At 49.6% G+C, this 19,226-nt stretch overlaps 11 protein-coding genes across 11 annotated transcripts; 4 read left to right on the plus strand and 7 right to left on the minus strand.

The window, feature by feature from the left end:
* Positions 1-133: 133 nt before the first annotated feature.
* Positions 134-854, plus strand: KL911_000601 (uncharacterized protein; the record flags this gene model as incomplete). The annotated part of the gene is made up of 2 exons (XM_043200874.1): positions 134-480; positions 719-854. 2 exons carry the CDS (start codon positions 134-136, stop codon positions 852-854), a joined length of 483 nt encoding a protein of 160 aa, XP_043056165.1.
* A 31-nt stretch (positions 855-885) lies between these two features.
* Positions 886-2,358, minus strand: KL911_000602 (uncharacterized protein; the record flags this gene model as incomplete). Its single annotated transcript, XM_043200875.1, has 1 exon — positions 886-2,358. One exon carries the CDS (start codon positions 2,356-2,358, stop codon positions 886-888), a length of 1,473 nt encoding a protein of 490 aa, XP_043056166.1.
* A 74-nt stretch (positions 2,359-2,432) lies between these two features.
* Positions 2,433-3,179, minus strand: KL911_000603 (uncharacterized protein; the record flags this gene model as incomplete). The annotated part of the gene is made up of 1 exon (XM_043200876.1): positions 2,433-3,179. The coding sequence occupies one exon, from the start codon at positions 3,177-3,179 to the stop codon at positions 2,433-2,435; it is 747 nt and encodes a 248-aa protein (XP_043056167.1).
* Positions 3,180-3,262: 83 nt separating this feature from the next.
* On the plus strand, positions 3,263-4,282 carry KL911_000604 (uncharacterized protein; the record flags this gene model as incomplete). Its single annotated transcript, XM_043200877.1, has 1 exon — positions 3,263-4,282. The coding sequence occupies one exon, from the start codon at positions 3,263-3,265 to the stop codon at positions 4,280-4,282; it is 1,020 nt and encodes a 339-aa protein (XP_043056168.1).
* A 64-nt stretch (positions 4,283-4,346) lies between these two features.
* On the minus strand, positions 4,347-5,471 carry KL911_000605 (uncharacterized protein; the record flags this gene model as incomplete). Its single annotated transcript, XM_043200878.1, has 1 exon — positions 4,347-5,471. The coding sequence occupies one exon, from the start codon at positions 5,469-5,471 to the stop codon at positions 4,347-4,349; it is 1,125 nt and encodes a 374-aa protein (XP_043056169.1).
* A 167-nt stretch (positions 5,472-5,638) lies between these two features.
* KL911_000606 (uncharacterized protein) lies at positions 5,639-8,749 on the plus strand (the record flags this gene model as incomplete). The annotated part of the gene is made up of 1 exon (XM_043200879.1): positions 5,639-8,749. One exon carries the CDS (start codon positions 5,639-5,641, stop codon positions 8,747-8,749), a length of 3,111 nt encoding a protein of 1,036 aa, XP_043056170.1.
* Positions 8,750-8,824: 75 nt separating this feature from the next.
* On the plus strand, positions 8,825-11,428 carry KL911_000607 (uncharacterized protein; the record flags this gene model as incomplete). Its single annotated transcript, XM_043200880.1, has 1 exon — positions 8,825-11,428. One exon carries the CDS (start codon positions 8,825-8,827, stop codon positions 11,426-11,428), a length of 2,604 nt encoding a protein of 867 aa, XP_043056171.1.
* Positions 11,429-11,481: 53 nt separating this feature from the next.
* Positions 11,482-14,451, minus strand: KL911_000608 (uncharacterized protein; the record flags this gene model as incomplete). The annotated part of the gene is made up of 1 exon (XM_043200881.1): positions 11,482-14,451. One exon carries the CDS (start codon positions 14,449-14,451, stop codon positions 11,482-11,484), a length of 2,970 nt encoding a protein of 989 aa, XP_043056172.1.
* A 769-nt stretch (positions 14,452-15,220) lies between these two features.
* KL911_000609 (uncharacterized protein) lies at positions 15,221-16,879 on the minus strand (the record flags this gene model as incomplete). Its single annotated transcript, XM_043200882.1, has 1 exon — positions 15,221-16,879. The coding sequence occupies one exon, from the start codon at positions 16,877-16,879 to the stop codon at positions 15,221-15,223; it is 1,659 nt and encodes a 552-aa protein (XP_043056173.1).
* Positions 16,880-17,086: 207 nt separating this feature from the next.
* KL911_000610 (uncharacterized protein) lies at positions 17,087-18,022 on the minus strand (the record flags this gene model as incomplete). Its single annotated transcript, XM_043200884.1, has 1 exon — positions 17,087-18,022. The coding sequence occupies one exon, from the start codon at positions 18,020-18,022 to the stop codon at positions 17,087-17,089; it is 936 nt and encodes a 311-aa protein (XP_043056174.1).
* Positions 18,023-18,324: 302 nt separating this feature from the next.
* On the minus strand, positions 18,325-19,197 carry KL911_000611 (uncharacterized protein; the record flags this gene model as incomplete). The annotated part of the gene is made up of 1 exon (XM_043200885.1): positions 18,325-19,197. The coding sequence occupies one exon, from the start codon at positions 19,195-19,197 to the stop codon at positions 18,325-18,327; it is 873 nt and encodes a 290-aa protein (XP_043056175.1).
* Positions 19,198-19,226: the final 29 nt, after the last annotated feature.

Below are 19,226 nucleotides of genomic sequence, written 5' to 3' on the forward strand. Positions count from 1 at the left end.
AGCGGGCCGGAGTAAGCGAACATAGCAGATCGACCTTATGTGTATGCTGCGAAAAAGAGCAAAAAAAGAAGCGTAAATCATAGATCTGATACTTATACTGGCTGGTTTGCTTCCTTTTGCTGTCTCTCTCACTATGGAAGCGCTCGACATACTAACAAACTCCACTCACGAGTCGTCGTCGCCGCCACGCGGCCATTCCATAAGCAACGAAACCCCTCGGTTTGGGTTCGACATGGCCCCCGCTCAGGCCTGCCAGCCTCCTATTCCGCACGATATCGACTTGGAGCCCAACTACGAGCTTGGATTGCCCGACCTCCCGGATTTGCAGCCCAAACAGTCGCTCGAGTCAATGGGCGCCACGCTAGACCTCGCAGACTTCACTCCCCCACAGCAACATTCTCCGCTGAGTGTGTCGCCAGAGATCAAGCAGCCGTCTGACCAGCCGGACCCCGACCCGCAGCCGCAGCCCCTGCAACACGTGTCGCGCTCGCGCTCCTCCAGATGCCCTGTCTGTCTCAAACACATCACGAGAGACATGTCCCGCCACCTGCGTACACATGAGCCGGTTTCACGCTTCAAGTGCGTGTATCCGCGCGAGATGTGCATCCACAAGACGGGACAGTTCAACAGACCGTACGACTTCAAAAAGCACCTGCTCAACTGCCATTTCGAGTTTGACGACCGCGACGCCAAAAAGCTGCACAACTTGAGCGACAAGCTCCCGCACACCGGCAAATGCCGCTGCGGACTCAAATGCACAGCCCAGTTCTGGCTCGACTCGCACATTTTGCCAGACTACGGCTCGTCCTTCCTCTGTAAGCACCTCAACAATGTATACGAGAAGACCGGCATGAAGCCTCCTAGCCAACGATTCAGCACGAGAGGCTAGACGGTACGAATGATACCACGCTCTTTTATAAAAGCTGCAGCAAATGAAGACTTTGCCTTTGCAACTTCGAGTAGCGTACGCTCCTCTGGCTGGTGGTCCTCGCGCGCCGTCACCGGCGCCGCGTCAATCTCAGGGTGAGTCGCTGTGTCTCTCAAGCGAGTCCTGATTGCGTCCACGGACACCGACAGATACTTGGCGGTTTCGGAGCCCGGGTCGATCAACGGCGACGAGATAGCCGTCGACGGCGTCACCGGGGTCACCGGAACGCTCTCCAGCGTGCTTGGAGTCGTCGTTTGCGTGTCGTCCAGCCGTTTCTCCAACGACAGCGGTTTTAGCCAGCTCTGTGCATCGTCGTCGTCGACGACCTCCTCTGCGACGATCGTCTCGTTGATGATGTAGGAGAGCGGGTCTGTCGCGGTGACGAACATGCCGTCGCGGGAGGCCGGCCGCACGGGGTTTTCGATGTGGAGTGTGCGCAAGTTCAGCTTCTGGTGGGGGTTCAGAGTTTTCGTGTACAGCGAGCTGGTGAACCCCATCGCCGAGCCAACCACGTGACCCGTGAAATGGTTCATCTGCTGCCCTGTTTTGTCCAGAAACGTTTTCTCCTGGAACGCCTTGTAGTCGTTCAGCAAGTCCAGCGAGTTCAGCTTATGCTGTGCCTGCTCTATCCGCTCTTTCCAGTTGTTCAATATACTCGCGTACTCTGTTTCCTGGCCGTAGACAACCACTCCCTGTAGCTGCACAAACTTGTCCATGTTGCGCGTCACAAAGCGGAATATGTCGCGCGACTGGTAGTAAAACTTCACGGTCAGTTTGTGCAGGAACTCAGACAGCGTCTCTAACACCTGCGGGATCATCAGCTTCACTTTGGCATCCAGATCAAGAAACACCGTGCGCGTGTCATACATGTGGCTTTTTGTGGTCTCCAGCTTCGCCTTCTCCTTTTCGTTGAAACTGCTCGACTTCAAGATCTTCTCGACAGAGTTGTGGTACATGTCGTAGTCGATTTTTTTGTGGTTGCGTTTTGTGATGAGCTTCAACGACGACCGGATATACTCCTTCATCTCTTCGCATTGGTCCACAAACCGGTCCTTGCTGACCTCCATGCGCTGCGTCACCTGGTCATAGATGATCCGGAATAGCCGTTTCGCCTGCCGGATCTCGTTCACCGTCACGTTCGAGAAGTCCTCGTTCTGGTCCGAAACCAGCTCCTGGTCGGCCTTTTTGTCCTTTCGGTCAAACGGCGAGTGCAGCTGTTCAAAGGTATCCATGCTGCCTAGCAGATTGTCCAGGATGCTGCCCAGACATTTACACCACTTCCGCTCCTGGACTATCAGAAACTCGAGCCCGGCGACCGCGTTCTGCAAGTCGTGCTCCCAATTCTTGATCTGCTGGTCGTCCGCGCTCTTTTTACCAATCAATTGGTGCGGACCCCGATACAGAGCCTTTTTGGCTCCCTTGAACGACATCTTGTTTGATAATCACTAAAAATGCCTTAAATTAGAAAATATTTATCCGGGTGCCGGGTGTAGCCGTCCCGGAGTTAGTCCTCGAGCACGCTCTCGTCAAACCTATTGTACAGTTCCTCCACCTCCTCCTCCGTCAATCCTTCTGTCTCTCGCACATCCTGCACACTGAACCGGCGCCGGTCGTGCAGGATGTCGAACTCGTCGTCCTGGTCGTCGCTGGGTTCCTCGAACTCGCTGTCCTCATACCCCCCGTCCTCGTCCTCAGGATAGTCATTCCGGTAAAAGTTCTCGTCATTCGAGTCTTCATCGTCTGTCTGTTCCGCAGCCTCCTCCTGCTCGTCAAGCGTCTCCATATCATCTTCGTCAAACTGAATGTACCCTATCTTGTCCTTCTCCCATTGGTCTGTCACGGCCTTGTCGCGATAATACACATCGTAGACGTAGTCGTTGTCCTCCTGGACGAGGGTTGGCGGCTTTTCCACTTCCGCAGAGGCGCTCGACATTCGTCTTTTCGGAGGCTTGTGGCGTTCCTCCTTAACGTCGCTGGTTCGCAGGTAGTCCTGCAACATCTCCATCAGCTGGGGATCAATCTCGTCGTCTTTTTTTGGGATGCTGAACACTTTTCGGCCAGTTCTCGACACGTCTTGTTCCAGAATCTTGGACCCGTCTACATCGATGTTTGACTCGTCTGTCCTGGCCAATTTGAATACATAGTTCGCCGTCTTTGATCTTTTCGAGCCATGGTTCTCCACGAGCAGCGCCTGCAATGGATCGTCTGTCCTTTTCCGCTTGATTCGCAAGATTTGCGGCCCCGATGACATCGTAAACAAAGTAGTCCTGTATTTTTTTATTGCTAGATATAATCTGCAAAAAAAATCCCTTGTTCCCCTTTTTTATTATCAAAATGACAGGCCCTCTGACTTCTCTTTTATACAGACTTAACAGGCGGCTAAGAGAGCTTAGTGAGCTGCTAATTGGGGCCACCTTCGATCCGTATCGCGACATCGTGCTGGTCACTGGGGGCTGCGGCGGATTGGGAAAAGAGCTGGTGCTCGTGTTCACCAGGGCGCATGCCCCCGTCGTGGTATTCGACGTCAACCTCCCAGATTCAGAAGAAAGAGTGCCTGGCGTCCACTATTACGCGTGTGATGTTAGCGATCGCAAAGATGTGCTGCTGAAAAGCGCACAAGTTGCCGAAGAGGTGGGAACAATTACTATCCTGATCAATAATGCGGGAATCACCACGGGCAAAACAGTGCTCGATCTGAGTTTTGAGGAAATTGAAAAGACAATCGAGGTCAACCTACTCTCCAGCTTTTATACCATCAAAGCCTTCCTTCCGTCCATGCTCAAGGTGAAGAGAGGATACATTGTCACAGTGGCATCCACCTTGGGCTACATGTCCCCTGCGCGTCTTAGTGTTTACGGGGCCACCAAGTCTGGTCTCATTGCTTTGCACGAGTCGCTGACCTACGAATTGGGTCCCCCTTCATTCAACACAACCGGTGTCAAGACCTTGCTCATATGTCCTGGCCAGCTCAAGACCAGAATGTTTGAAGGTGTTAGAACGCCGCACACCCTGCTAGCGCCGGAACTAGAGCCCAAAGATGTGTCTAAAGCCATCTTCAGCGCCATCGAGCTGGGGAAAAGAGGCGAGATCAAGCTTCCCTTCTACGGCAACTTCTTACCCCTTTTCCGTGCTGTGCCATGGCCGGTTGTTGAGGTAGCGAGGTATTTCTCTGGGATGGACACCAGCATGAGGAAATTCGTGGGCAAGACAATGGCAATCAAGGAGTCATCAGAGTCTGCGCTGTCCAATGCGATTTCCGAAACGGGCTCTGTTATCTCCGGTCTATTGGGTACCGGTGGACTTAGAGGCGAGGAAGTGGATCCTACGAAAGAGTTGGACATCATTCCAGAGTGATTGTCATTAGAAGGTAAATTATCATGCCGCCTGGGCGTTAGATCAATTATACAGGTTTGTTCAGTCATTTCTTCTTCAAACGCTTATTCTTCTTGGTGTCCTGTGTCTCCGTACGCTTCTTTGTCTCCGCCTTCACACTGACCTTGAAAAATCCATCCAGTCGGCCTTGCACTCCCCCCTTGAGCCCCTTCTTGAGCTTTTCTACGCCGTCTCTTATCCGCTGTTCGTTAAATCCGTTCTCTTTCACCATGAACTCGATCAAGCCATCTAGATCAGGGTCCGTCCACTTCAAATCGATATCGTCTCCATTTAGTACTTCTGGATTCAAAAATAGCTCTCTGGCTTCGTTATATGGCCAGTTTTCGGGAACCTTGTATTTGCACTTCGGATCATTTTCGATAAATTCTATGATCTTTTCAATGGACCCATGCTCCTTGATCAATTTGAATGCTGTGACTGGCCCAATGCCCTTTATGGTCTCGCAGTAATCGCATCCAAGAAGAATACAAAGATCAACAAAGGTATTGATGTCCATCCCGAAGCCTTCCAGGACCGCGCTAGTGGTGAACTCATCGATCTTGAGCTTTTTCGATTCTGCAGCCGTGACGTTTCTCAGGAAAAATGGCGGCTGGTAACACAAAGTGTCCATGTCCTCGGAGGCGGCCGCGTACACTTTCCCCTTGCGAGCCAATTCTGCACACTGTGCTTCGGCCTCGCACGGCGCGATCACGTAAGGGATACCCATGAGCTTCAGCAAATGCTGAGCCTGTTCGTTCTGCTCTCGCGTCACCTTGACCTGTCTTTTCTCAAACCTTTGCAATTCCTCCACGGTTCCCGTTTCTTTCAGCTCCAGAGCTTTTTGTTCGGCCTCTTCTCTCCTTTTGAGCCTTTTCTCGAGCTCTCCTCCTTTGAGGACCGGCGGTTTCCCATCAAACACATAGCAAGGCTTGATGCCGTTGCTAACCATCCGAATTGTTCTATAGAAAAACCCCATGAGATGCGACGTGGTGCCTCCTGCATCGTTTGTCAGTTGGTTACCGTCTTGCTGTCGCACAGCAATGAGGAACTGATACAGACACATCGACGCGTCAATTGCGATCTTGCGTCCAAACAGAGACTTCATCTCGCTTGATCTGATGGCCCGTGGCGCATTCTCCGCGACAAGAGCGTTGAGTCCCTTGATTCCCATGTCAACTAAATCTGTACGCGTCGATAGCTGAAGTTTAATATTCCAAGTTCGATTTATTTTCGACGCGACGCTGTCGTTCTCGTTTCGAAAGCAAATTTTGCAGAAACCAGTTTGGTTTATTTTATCGTCCTGCTGGATCCCATTGCTAATACGTTCTCTGTTTAATAATGTTTGGCAACTCGGCGTCCACCACCAGCGGGTTCGGCGGGTTTGGTTCCAACAACACCTGGAATAACAACAATTCCTCTCCGTTCGGAACAAATACTGTAAACAACAATCCCTCGTCTACGTTTGGTTCGAACGCAAACACAAACACGGGAGGCCTGTTTGGAGCCGCCTCCAATGCGTCTTCTGGGCTAGGCGCGTTTGGCTCCAACACCAATACTAATGCCCCAGCCAATGGTACTTCTTCGAACACCGGCTTGTTTGGAACAGGATCATCGTTCAACAGTTCTTCCTCGCCGTTTGGTCAGTCGGCCTTTGGCAACACCGGCTCCACTGGAACCGCATCCAATGGTCTTTTTGGTGCATCTAACAATACAGGCTCTGCTTTTGGGTCTACATCCACGACGTCTCCGTTTGGCCAACAATCCAGTGCACCTCGTTTTGGATCTACCCTGGGAGCCGCTAACACCCAGAACAGGGGCACGTCTGTGACTCCATTCAAGCCGCTAACAGAAAAAGATCCGACGAACGGAACACAATATTATGAAACTATCACAGCCATGCCTGAGTACTCCAAGTTTTCTCTCGAGGAACTCAGAGTTCAGGATTACATTGATGGTAGACGCTATGGCAACAGTGCTGGGTCAGCTGGAACAGGAAGTTTTGGCACAGGAACCGGTTTCGGCTCTGGTACCACTGGTGGCTTTGGAACCGCGTCCAACAACGGTGGCTTGTTTGGCCAATCCAACAATACTACCTCAGGCGGTCTATTTGGACAGTCCAACAACAATACCGGCGGAAACGTGTTTGGTGCCAACAAGCCAGCTACAGGCGGCCTTTTCGGTTCATCCAACAACAATTCCTCTGCCTTTGGCTCGAACAACAATTCTGCATTTGGCTCGTCCGGTGCTCCTTTCGGACAGACCAACAACTCGCCGTTCGGTCAGCAACAGCAGTCGTCTACATTTGGAGCGCCCTCGAGCTCACCTTTTGGACAGCAGAACAACAACGCTGGCACTCTTTTTGGTGCCAACAATAATCAGACCAGCTCTCCGTTTGGTCAGCAGAGCACAACACCTGCCTTTGGATCGACCAATCAGGCTGGCGGTGGCATGTTTGGCAACAACAACAACCAGACAAGTGGTTTTGGCAGCACGGGCACTAATACCGGTGGCCTGTTTGGTGGAAATAACACCGCCAACAAGCCTGCTTTTGGCGGTTTTGGCTCGTCTGGAAACACATCTGGAGGTTTTGGCTCGACCGGGAACACCTCAGGTAATCTGTTTGGGAACAACAATAATAACCAGCAATCTGGTGGACTCTTCGGCAATAACAATAACCAGTCGGGAGGCCTCTTTGGCCAGCCTAGCAAACCTGCCGGTGCAGGCTTTGGCTTTGGGTCGACCAACAACGCTCAGAACGGATCGCTTTTTGGAAACAATGCTTCGGCCAACAACAATACATCGGCACCGTTGTTTGGCAACAATAATAACCAAGCTGGATCACTTTTCGGTAATAAACCAACAGGCACTTCTTCGGGAGGTCTCTTTGGAAACAACAACACGGCTAGCACTGGAACGGGGGGTGGCTTTGCATTCGGCGCAAACAATAACAACAATGCATCGTCGGGGGGTCTGTTTGGCAATAAAGCTGCTTCCACTGGAACTGGGTTCGGCTCGACAAACACCGCAGCCGGCTCTTTATTCGGTAATAAGCCCCCAGCCACCTCTGGCACTTCAGGCTTTGGCGCAACCAGTAATAATACTAACAGTCTGTTTGGAAACAAGCCCGCAGGAACAACCTCTGGTGGTCTTTTCTGTAACAACCAATCGTCCACATCTGGAGGGCTCTTTGGGAACAAGCCAGCGACGACTGGAGGACTCTTTGGAAACAATAATCAATCGTCCACATCAACAACCTCAGGAGGATTGTTTGGTAATAAACCTGCTGGAACGACTTCTGGTGGCCTCTTTGGCAACAACAGCCAGCAACCGAACGCGTTTGCATTTGGACAAGGGCAACAGCAGCAGCAACAACAACAGCAACAGCAACAGCCTCTGGCTAATCTGGACCCATATGGAACAAATCCTCTGTTTTCCTCTGTGGGAGCCAATACAAATCCTATTGTCCAACAACCTCAAGTGCCACAGGCTATTCCGGTGAAACAGGTGGCCAAGAAAAAGCCAATGCTTTCCTCTGCCTACAAACTAAATCCAAAACCGCTGTTCTCGCCTAACGATCTCCTGGCCACAAAGCCCGGCAGCATTGTGGCAGTTTCATCTCCGTCGACGGCCGGCTCAAACGGCTCCAGCAAATCTGCCACTCAGACTTTGATCGAAGACTCTAAAGACTCTGCCAACGGCTCTAAGTCCGAAAAAGTTCTCTCTCCTACTACGGATGATGCCATCTTGTCCAGTTACATTTTTGCTCCGTCCAGAAATGTCACCAAGCTGATCATTGACAAAACGAAGCAAGAAGACGAGTTTGAAGGCCTCAAAACAAGCAACCTCGTCACTCCTCGTCGTCAGATCACGATGAAGGCCTCAATGAGCAGCCTCACCCCAAAACCCTACGTGTCCCCTAGCAAGACCGTGCTTGAAAATGGAAGCAGCCAGGAGCCTGTAGGAGAGGTCTCGAGCACTCCGAAATCCGTGTCCGAATCCACCTCGACCAATGAAGAATGGCCTGAGGGCTACTGGATCTCTCCCTCGCTGGAAGAGTTACAAAAGCTGTCTCCTACACAGCTAAAGTCTGTTCCACATTTCAAGGTGGGCCGCACAGGCTACGGAAAAATCGAATTCCTCAAACCTGTGGATCTCACATCAATTCTCCTGGAAAAAATTCCAGAAATTATCGTGTTTGATAAGCAGTCTTGTATTATCTACCCTGATCTCAATAGCAGACCGCCAGTTGGTGAAGGTTTCAACATCCCAGCAACAGTTTCTCTCGAAGGTTGCTTCCCACTGTCGAAGGACACCAAGAAGCCAATCACAGATCCACATCACGCTGTTGTGAAGAAACATATCAGAAGACTGCAAATGATTCCGAATACGGAGTTTGTCGGTTACGATTCCATCTCAGGTACTTGGCAATTCAAGCTCGAGCATGTCTAATCGGTGCGAGGTGTGTGTATAGTTACGCGAAAACAAACTGAAAAAGATAAACAAACAAGATAAAATAATTAAATTATGTCTTCTTCAGAGTTCCCTACCGAGAAGGAGAATGTTGCTCCTCACCATTTTCCTTACAAGGTGCGAAAGCCAAATAGAAGACACACGTTGCTGCCTGTGCCTCCCAGGAGCATCTTGAAGGCTTCAGCGGATCAAAACCATACGATCGCCATAATACCGAAGAATAAATCAAAAAAGAGGAGAGTCTCGTTTGCCACAGACGTTGACGTTCGCAGTATTATCCATAGAACGCATGAAGCGAACGAGGGCGCTCATGATATAGGATTCAATCCTCGCAGACGTGACTCGCTGCAAGTAATTCCCTCATACTCTCAAAAAAGAATATCGTTTTTTGGACGCAATGACAACTCACCTAGTGCAGACGAGAATGAAGATTGCTCACAGGTTGTTGACAAGACTCAAATGTCACCTGGTTCGATTGAAGAGGACAACATGAGTCAGCCAATGGAGATGTCAGAAGAGCTAAATGCAGAGGTGCGTGAGCTTGTTCGCAGAAACTACGACGCAGAAACGGAAACTTTCGATCCCACGGAAGCTCCAAATCTGGAGGCTACTTTCAATCAGATAGAAGAGGAGGACACGATGGAGTTCACTCAGCCAGTTAGGAGACCGGAAAAACCAAATCCGGAATCTGTGGACGAACCGGAAGTGTCACAACCAATGGACCTAGCAGAGCCAGATCGTCTTGAGATTGATACCGGAGAAAACAGAGATACTCTGCAGCGAGAGCCAGAGAATTCAATGGAAATCACGCAAGCGATCCATTGCAATCATGAAGAGCCCATAGACACGGAGGAAACGATGGAAATGACGCAAATAAATAAACCTACTGCTGACTCGCAGGAACCTATGGAATTCACCCAACCAGTACGAACAATTGCACGAGATCAATCTTTCTCTAATCTGAGAACTCCACCACGTCTTGAGAAACCGCATATCTCTACTCCTAGTTCAAGTGCTCGAGCCCAAAAGATCCGCACTGATGAGTTTGGATCTCCACAAAGCACTTCCAAAGACTCTATGCTCGATCTGGGAGAACTTGCCAAGCCGAAAGACATCATACAGAACCTTAGGAAAGCAGAGGAACAGCAAGATGAGGAGGGCTTTTGTCAGAAGCAGGATGGGCAAGATGAGCAGAAGGATAAGGAATTCACGGAACAAAATGCGAGCGCAGACATGAGTGCTTTTGAGGAATCTATCATCATTGCGGAGAAGGTTCCACTAGCAGAGGTTACTATGGATTCAGAGAATGAGGAAGCGAACTTTGAAGATGATGACGACGACTACGTTCATGTAACTCTTCCGCAGTTCCTCAATCAGGTCCAGGTTCAGTTTTATGACAACATCGGACCTTCCGAACGCGAACTCACTGTGACCAGTGAAGGGTCAGGATCTCAGGCTCTTCACAAATACGTGGACGCCGTGACAGAGTTTCCTAACTTTGATTACTTCTATCATCTCATTGCCCAGCGCAAGTCGGGCATCGATCGCTCGCAAAAGAGCATCAACGATTTTAGTGAGGCAATAATCAATAACAACCCAACTTCTGTTAGGGAGTTTTACGAGAGCACAGACGAGGTTCAAAAGGATTTGAAGGTCAACTACCAAGCGTTGGCAAGTCTGGCAAGAACTATTGCTGAGCATGGCAACCTGGTGTTCATGAAAAACTCCTTGGAAGGACTGCTCAAATCGTACGAGAACCGCAAGGCTTCAGTGAACTCTCAGGTTGCAGACATGGAGGAAATTCGCGCAGCATTCTCCTCCGAGTACCAAGAATGTGTAAAGAGGAAAGCAGACCTCACGAAAACGCTAGCCTTACTGCACGACAGGCAGAAGAACTTTGCGAATGTTGACCTTGACAAGCTAGAACTGCTGAAGGGCAGAGTGGAAGATGCACAAGAACAAAATGCTCGTCTGAGAGAGACCAAGGGGGAGCTTCAAAAGGTCATTGCTGAAGAAGAAGAAAAATTCAAACACGTCTCCGCTAAACTCTTGGAAGCACACGAAGAAGACAAGCGGCTGAAGAAACGCGTGATGGAAATCAAACTCCCATCCCAAAATGAGCTATACCTCTTGCAACAGCAGTTTGTTGACCTCCAAAGAACCACACAGGTGGAGCTCCTTGTGCTGAACGAAAGGGAGTTCAAGGTGCAGATTATGAAAGAGCTCGAAGTGAGGATTGACCTTTCCACTGGCACCAGAACTCTCAAGATGTCTCCGACCGACATGCAGTTTAGCGACTTATATTCCAAATTCGCGGTCCGTTTTCAATCTGTCAAAGGTGTTAGCTTGAAAGATTACTTTGTTCAATTGCGACAGTCCTATGCACAGTTTAGAGAGCTGGTCAGAGAGCTTCGTATTCTTCAACTATATTACCAGTTCCAACAAAAGGACAACGACATGGTTATCACCATTACCAAATCGGATCTGTACAGGCTAGACGCTAGGTTCAATGTTGACGAGCTGCTATCATTATCTGAGCCCGTGAAGGTGACGACGCATGTGGTTAGTCTATGCGGGAGCGAGTTCGCGGCGGACGATATTTTGAAAAACGCTCTTAGTGAGACCAGCCTCCATATTCTACAGCGGATGGAAATATAGCGCAATAAAATCGATACAGTACATAGTACTCGGAAGTGAAGTAGCACAGGAGGCTACTTGCCGCTCAAATCGGTATTTCCTATCCCAGGAATCAGTTTGCTGGCCTCCGTCTGATAGTCTGGTGAAATCAAGTTCAGGGGAACGTCGTGTATGCTGTCCTGGATAATCGAAGTGGCGTGGCTCGCAGCACGCGGAAGCGAGGGACGTGCAACAAGGGGAGGTCGAGAGCGATTCTTTCCAAACGACAGCGTCAGCTCAATTGACTCGTCGGAGTCTTCGGAGTCTGACTCGCAATCAGAGTCGTGAGTAGCTGGCGCAATAACCAGTTTTTTCCCGTACAGAGGATTGCGCGCGGCACTGTTTGGGGACTTCTGAGTTTCTTGAGGGTTTCCCGACACTTTGATCGTGCGCTGTTCTGAAGACCCTTCGTCGTCAGAGGAAGCACAATTCTCGGAGCCGTTATTGAAGACCACTTTACGCGAGTTGCGGCGCTGTGGCACGGCGATGTTCGCAAGCCGTCCAGCAGAGGGCACGTGTCTTGCACTATAGTAATCATTACTGATCGCCGGCGCCATCGATTCCAGATCGGATTTAATATGTTCTGGCACGGACACTGCAGAGTTCATCGTGTGCAAGGGAACGTCGTTTCCCAGTGCGTGCGAAGGGGCAAAGCGACGTTCTCCTTGTGAAGCACGAGATATTGACATAGAGGAGCTCACCGAACCATGTCGCGTGTCTAAGTTAGTTGGCAATCTCTGCGATGGTATTCCTGCGTAAACTGAGGTTTCGAGCGAGGAGGTATTCGGATTGGACGAGTTTTCATAGAAACTGTCCAGCGAAGCAAAGCTGGGTACCACGGGCAACGAGGCCCTGTTCAATGATTCTTGCTCCTCTGTTATATTTGTGTGACCAGATTTATCATCTACGCGGTCTGACGGAGCGATCAGCTCACGCTCACTGGTATCTGTGGTGATTGTCATTTCGCTCTCCGTCATAGGCATGTTTGACGAGTCTGGGTTGCTCGTCGTTCTGATGATCTCGGAAAGTTGACTTAGTGCCGAAGAGCCTCTTCGGTTTGGTGCAATGAGCGAATCTGCATCTACATTGTGTTTTGTTGCGACCGCTTTGGATAACGACGACGAATCTGTTGTGCTCGAGTCAATGGAAAGGGCGAGAGAATCGCGGTTTCCAGGCGCCAGCTCGTTGCGGCGACTGACTAATTTTGGAGGTGTCGCGCTCTGGGCTGACGGAGAAGGAGGAAGACTGGAACCCTTGGACCACCCGCTTGTGCTGAGGGCCTCGGACAGCAAATAAGAATGCTCGCCGTTCGTTGGAGTGCCCGTGGACGACTCTGAGTCAGAGGGACTCATCATGCCTTTTAAGGATTGCAGGTAGAGCGATTGTTTCGTTTTAGGAACAGAAAGACCGGTCAGCCTGAACACATCAGAAAGCTTCTTCTTGATCCTGTTGCCAATGCCAACCACTGCCTCGTTAACCTCTTCGTTGCTGACAGCGATTTTCATCTTACTATTCCAATTGGCATTGTACTTTCTAGATTGGGCCCTGGACAGCCCTTCAAGAAAGAAAGGATGTGCCTTTATATCAGAGATATCAATTCTATGTTCAGGCGATTTCTGGAGAAGCTTGTTGATAAGATCCTTGGCTTGGTTCAGATCGTAGTCCGGTATTGGCGGCGAACACTTCCATTTATTGGTATCCGGGTAGGTTAACGGCTTGTTGCAAATCGTGTCAAATAATGCAAATTCTGACTCTGCGTTAAACGGAAGACAACCAAATAATAAGCAGTACAATGTGACTCCCAGCGCCCATATATCTATTTTATAGGTCACCTTGTCAAAAGACCCATCTGTCTTGCACAATTCCGGAGCCAAGAACGCAGGCGTGCCTGCAGTTTTAGCGAGCTCCACTTCGTCATTTCCTTCCAAGCTTGCTGCAAAAGAAACTCCGAAGTCCGATATCTTCACCACGTAGTCTTTGGAAACGAGCAAATTTGATGGCTTGATGTCTCTGTGGATGATCCCTTGATTATGCAAGTATTCGAGCCCGCTGACAACATCTCTGAACACATTTTTTGCTTCAGATAATGAAAGGAGCGGCTCTGGTTTGAAACCTGTCTCTTCGTCCTCCTTCTGCCACTGGATCTCACCTTTCTCCAAGTATTCTAGCACCATGTATATCTTTCTTGAGCTTTCTGCGTCCAGTACCTCCAAAAGCTTGACAACATGCGGGTGAGAGCACTTCTTCATAATAGCTATTTCTCGTCTAATTTTGTCCTCCTGGGACGATCCAGGTCGAGTCAATCGACCCAGTCTCGGCTTTGACCCACGATCCACAATCTTTATTGCAACCAGCTCGTTAGAATTGAGGTCTTTTGCCAATTTCACTTTGCCATGTTGGCCGCTCCCAAGGTCTTTGAGAATCTCGTACGTGTTCAATATTCTCTTGTGTGTTATCGGATCGTACTCCACGCGCACGTAATGAGTCTCCTTCACTTTTGGCAGTTGAGAGAGCGGTGGCGCTGATTCCTCATGAGTCTGGCGGTCGTACTCGTCCAGTTTCGCACTACTGCGTCTTGCACGTGCTAGGATACCTAGATTGTCCCTTGAGGGACTGGTGGCTATTGAGCTTGTGCTCTTTCGAGTTGTGGCATTCGGTTTGTGGTGGTGAAAACTTTCAAGCAGCTTTCCCAAAGACGAGTTGGAACTTGTTCTGGAATAAGTGGGTGATTCGGACATGTTATGTGAGCTGTGTAAGTTTGCCATGGAGGTAGAAAAGTAGTCGCTCATCTTGTGGGCTGCATCCGTAATCTTCTGTATTGACGGAGGCCTGTTCAGGCCCGGCCTCACATGTGTGTCGGGTGAGCCTCCTTCCAAAATTCTAGGGGACTCCATGCCCCTGGGAGTTTTCACCGAAAGCAATCCCATTCCGTTAGCGATAGGGGGGTCTACAGTACCTTTGGAACCTATTAATTGTAGCCCGGGAGATTTATTTTGTGCGGACATGCTGGTTAAACCACTGGATAGGGTGAGGCCAGAACAATTTGTATTTTATTATTGTTTGATATCAAACGTGATTGAAGAGGGAGGGTGCGGTTGACTATCAATATTCCGTATTTTGACAAAGGCAATTGCTGGCGTATGATGGTGATGTTAACAGGTGCTCCCGATTGGAGTATGATATTTGGTTACAAAATAATCGTATCGAGAAAATGATTTTAAGAAATTTTGAGAAAAAAGTCTAGCCAGAATTTTATCGTTACAGTTGCTTCGTGAGGCTAAACTTCCTGTCTACAAAATAGCGTCATTTGGTATGCATGTTTTATTCGCTGGTGAACTTCTGCCACGCCGGCGAACAACAGCAGGCTGCTGGAGTGTTTCATTCGACTACTCGCCAGGTAGGCTATGTAGATGTGGCTTAGTTCAAAAAAGGAGGGATAAAAAAATTCGTCAGCTACAGGATTCGAACCTGTGAGTGCATAGCACAAAAGATTTCAAGTCTTTCTCCTTAACCGCTCGGACAAACTGACTAACCTCGCAATTTTGTTGACAGCTGCCAATATGGGCTGCGTGTATCGTTTCGAGACCATACTTGCATCTAGTTTTTCTTCGATCGTACGAGAAGTTTTCGGAAAAGAGGTCCCGATACAGTACTGTCTACAATGCGCAGACGCCATGCAGGTTTGCTGCCGCCCGCAGACGCCCGTCGGAATTTGACACCCGATATGCAGAGAGATGATTGATATCGAGATAATCAGTAGCTAATCATAGATAATCACGTGAGCCAGAACCAGAATCTCTCGATAAGATTCCGAGGAACGGGAGGCTCGTACTTCGCAGCTTCTCTCTCGATATCCTCGAGGCCTGTAAAACAGTCAATTTGCTCTGGAGGTGCAAAGAGACGGAAATTCCGGGTCCACAGCATGTGGCCGACATAGAGAACAGCGACGATAGGAAGAGTGATGTAGGCCGCAAAGAAGTCGGACGTCTTCCAGTTGAAGAACACAGCGTAACCGTTCGTGAGAGCAATCACTGTAAAGAAGACGAGACAAGCGTAAGCTCCAAAAATCTGGTACTTTGGTCTGAAGGTGACACGAGAGTCCAGTTCGTGGTAGGCAATGGCTTTCCGGTAGCGTAGGTAGGTGATGGAGACAAAAATCCACGAAACGAATCCGGAGACTGTTGAGATGTTGGAGAGCCAGTTGAATACTGTGGTAGACGAGTTGGAAACGTTGAGGAAGGAAAGCAAAGCAATGGCAGAGCAGAAGACCACACAGTAGATTGGCACACCGTAGCGAGTACACTTCGAAAAGCATTTCGGGACAATACCTGAGAGAGACATGGAATAGAGTGTTCTGGTGCTTGCGTAGAGGAATGAGTTTCCTGCTGAATAAGCCGAGGTCAGAATAGCAGCATTAACGATGTGGTTGAGGTACTTGATGCCTGCGTTCTGGATTCCAATGACAAAAGGCGAGGCGGCAGCTCCTGTGGCGCCAGTGCTGAGGGCGTTCATGAGTCTTGGATCATTGTAGCCCACGATGACGCCGATGGCCAGCACACCTCCGATGTAGAAAATCATCAGACGGTAAATGAAGCGTCTGGTAGCCTTTGGAAGATTTTTCCTTGGGGCCTCAGCCTCTGCGGCGGCCGAAGTGATGATTTCCGGCGAAAGCACAAACGCGAAAGCGGACTTGATGATGGCGGTCCAGCACGCAAGGAACTTTCCTGTGTTTCCTGAGACCAGATGCTCGACAAATGCTCCTGGATGCTTCCAGTAGTGGAAACCAAGAATGCCGTGTCTGGCGGGGCCTGCACCCCAGAAAATAGCAAATCCGAGGATGATCAGGCCCGTGATAGTGATAAGCTTGATGGACGCGATCCAGAACTCTGTTTCTCCAAAAAACTTGACAGCCAGCAGGTTGATTGCGACGATAGAGGACCACAGGATCGCAATCCAGATTGCCACGTTCAGGTCCGACCAGTACTCAATCACGAAAGCAGCAGCCGAGATCTCGGCCGGGGTTAAGATACAGAGAGCATAGACCAAGTTCATGCCGCATGTGAAAGACATGCTCCTGTTTCCTGTGTAGCGATCGCAGAGTGCATATAGTGTAGATTTTCCGGGAGCAGGAATGAAGCTAACCATTTCTCCAAGCTGGTTCATGATGGACCAAACAAAGATAGCCAGAATGAGAAAGCCGATCAGAAGGCTGGCTGGGCCGCACGTGGCAAGCGTGGAACCACTACCGACAAAGAGACCTGTACCAATAGCTCCAGCCAGAGCAATGAACTGGACATGACGGGACTTCAGGCCACGCTTGGTTGTGTAGACAGGTTGCTCGTGCTCTGAGTTGAGTTCGTAGACATCAGATTTCACTTCGAGGTGTTTGCTGCTCTGCTGAGCAGCTGGGGACTGTCGAGTAATGAGATCCATATTTTTTCTCGAGGATATCAAACGGCATTTGTATTCCTAATTTTTTTAACAATGGCCGCACGCTAAAGAAGAAATCTGGTCACAGGCACCACCCAAGAAGCTTGAAACGGCGGCAGGTCGGGCAAAATGGTTTTTTTTCTGGCATTCTGTACGGCAATATACGGCTTTGCAGGATAAAGGTGTGGAATTTACAGTATAAACAAAGCTTCACTCCAGAACAGGATACTTTTTTCCCGCATTATCGAACGCATACTTGCGGTCTTTCCGATTGTCTCGGTATGGCTTTCCGTATCTAAAGCCAACCTCCCCGACCTTTACATCAGTGAACTTGTAAGCGACCCTATCTCCTTCGTGCATCGGAGCAATAAACGTCTCGTGCACTTTGGCGTTGTTTGTCATAGACAAAGCGTGCTCCCCCTCTTCCGTGACCTTTCTGAGAGTCTCCGCAGCGGGCTCCAGTCCAAACTCCTTTGCTGCGTCCACAGGGCCAAATGGCTCAGACTCGGCAATCGTCACGAAACGAGAGTGCAAAGTCTCTGACGGAATCGGAATCTCTGTCAGGTTCTCGCCGTGAACCTCGGGGTCAAAAAGCGGGAACGCCTTGAACATGATGTCTGCAAACTTCTCCATGGTTGGGGTGATTTTTCCCTCCTCCTCGTATTGCTTCTCGATCTGATGCAGTTTGACCAATGCCTCAATTCTTTGATTTTTCATCTTGTACTTGACAGCAACTTCTAAAAGAGCCTTTCCTTCGTCAAGAACCTCACTCACAAGTTGGTTTTTCATGTCTTCGCTGACCATGGTATTGGTGACGGTGAACCTGTTCTGGGAAAATGGACGCAACTGATCTCTAGATTCAGGAGTCGAACGTCCTTCCTCAGCCTCATCTACCTCCGACTCTTCAGCAAAAAGCTTAGTCTTGCCGTCTCGAAAGCGCGGGTCAATGTAGTTTGTGGAATGGTTTTGTTTGAGGAATGCAAATCTATTGTCGTAGTACTGGCCTTTGTAGTTCTTGTCTCCGAGAAACTCGTCCATCAATTTTTTGAACACGGTCTGTTTTCTGCCGCCCCTCGATGGCGGAATGTAGCCTTTTGTGGTGTATGAAGGATATGCCAAAATGCGGTTGTACCGCACTTGCGACATGCGGACCACCTGCGGATGGGGGGGATGAGTTCTAAGTGCTAACATCTAGACGAATGCGTGGTGAGGAGGAAAAGATTTTTCAGTACAAATGAAACACCCTTGCACGGACATATTTTTCGTTTCTTACGGCCAGCTTCCGTTGAAGCTGGATTTTAGACTGCGGTAGCATATAAATAAATGTTCATATAATACTTTTTTTAACTTAATTTATACCAATGCAGTTTTCCTTTTCGAAACCAAAAAGTAAACACTAACCCTTAAATGCAAAACGATGATGAAGTAGAAGTAAAGTTACAGGACCCTTAACACTTGACCAAGTCGACGACGTCGAGGTAGACCTTCTCGCACTGGGAGCCAATGTGCTCGTCGTACAGGTTGTAGAAGCTTCCGGACAGACATTGGTAGAACTCGGTGGTGTTTCCAATTGCCAACTTTCCGTCATCAGTGATGGACCAGCCAGCCGCGTAGATAGCGCCAGCTTGTGGTGGAGGTCCGTCAAATTGGAACTGTCTATTGGCAACAATGGATCCGATTCTTCCCTTGGAGTCTGTCAAAATGGTACCGTTCAGGGTCATGGAAAGAGCATCTTCGCTCCAACAAGAAACATCGTTGACTGGGTTTGATGAATCGTTTTGGGCAGCGGCCTCTGCGGAGTTGGTGGCAGCGCTGGAAGCTTGCACTTGGCCGTCATTGATTTGGGAAGCGGCAGAAACGGTGTTTGTAGAGGTAGTGGCCTGGATCTGGCCATCGCCGATTTGGGTAACCACGGCAGCAGAAGAGGTGGTGGTGTCTGCTTGAATCTGACCGTCACCAATCTGAGTGACCACAGGAGCGGTGGTTTCGGAGGTTGCCGTGGTGGCCTGGATTTGGCCGTCACCGATTTGGGTGACCACAGGGGCGGCAGGTTTAGGGGTGGCGGTGGTGGCTTGAATTTGGCCGTCTCCAATTTGCGTCACAACAGCGGCGGTAGAGGTCGTGGAGGGGGTAGCAGTGGTAGCCTGGATTTGTCCGTCCCCAATCTGGGTGACAACGTCTCTCTTGACCTTCTTGCCTCCGTCGGCAGTAACTGGATTAATAGCAATACCGAAAGTGTACGAGTAGTCTGTGATGGTACCGGCCAAAGATCCCTCAGGGGTCAGGGTGCTCCATGGTTCGGATGGAACGTAGGCAGCCATACCGTTGAGGGCCAAACCGAGAGAACCGA

Source organism: Ogataea haglerorum (assembly GCF_019207285.1).
Source record: "Ogataea haglerorum isolate 81-453-3 chromosome Unknown 81-453-3_NODE_2_length_903871_cov_94.662503, whole genome shotgun sequence".
NCBI classification, from domain to species: Eukaryota; Fungi; Ascomycota; class Pichiomycetes; order Pichiales; family Pichiaceae; genus Ogataea; species Ogataea haglerorum.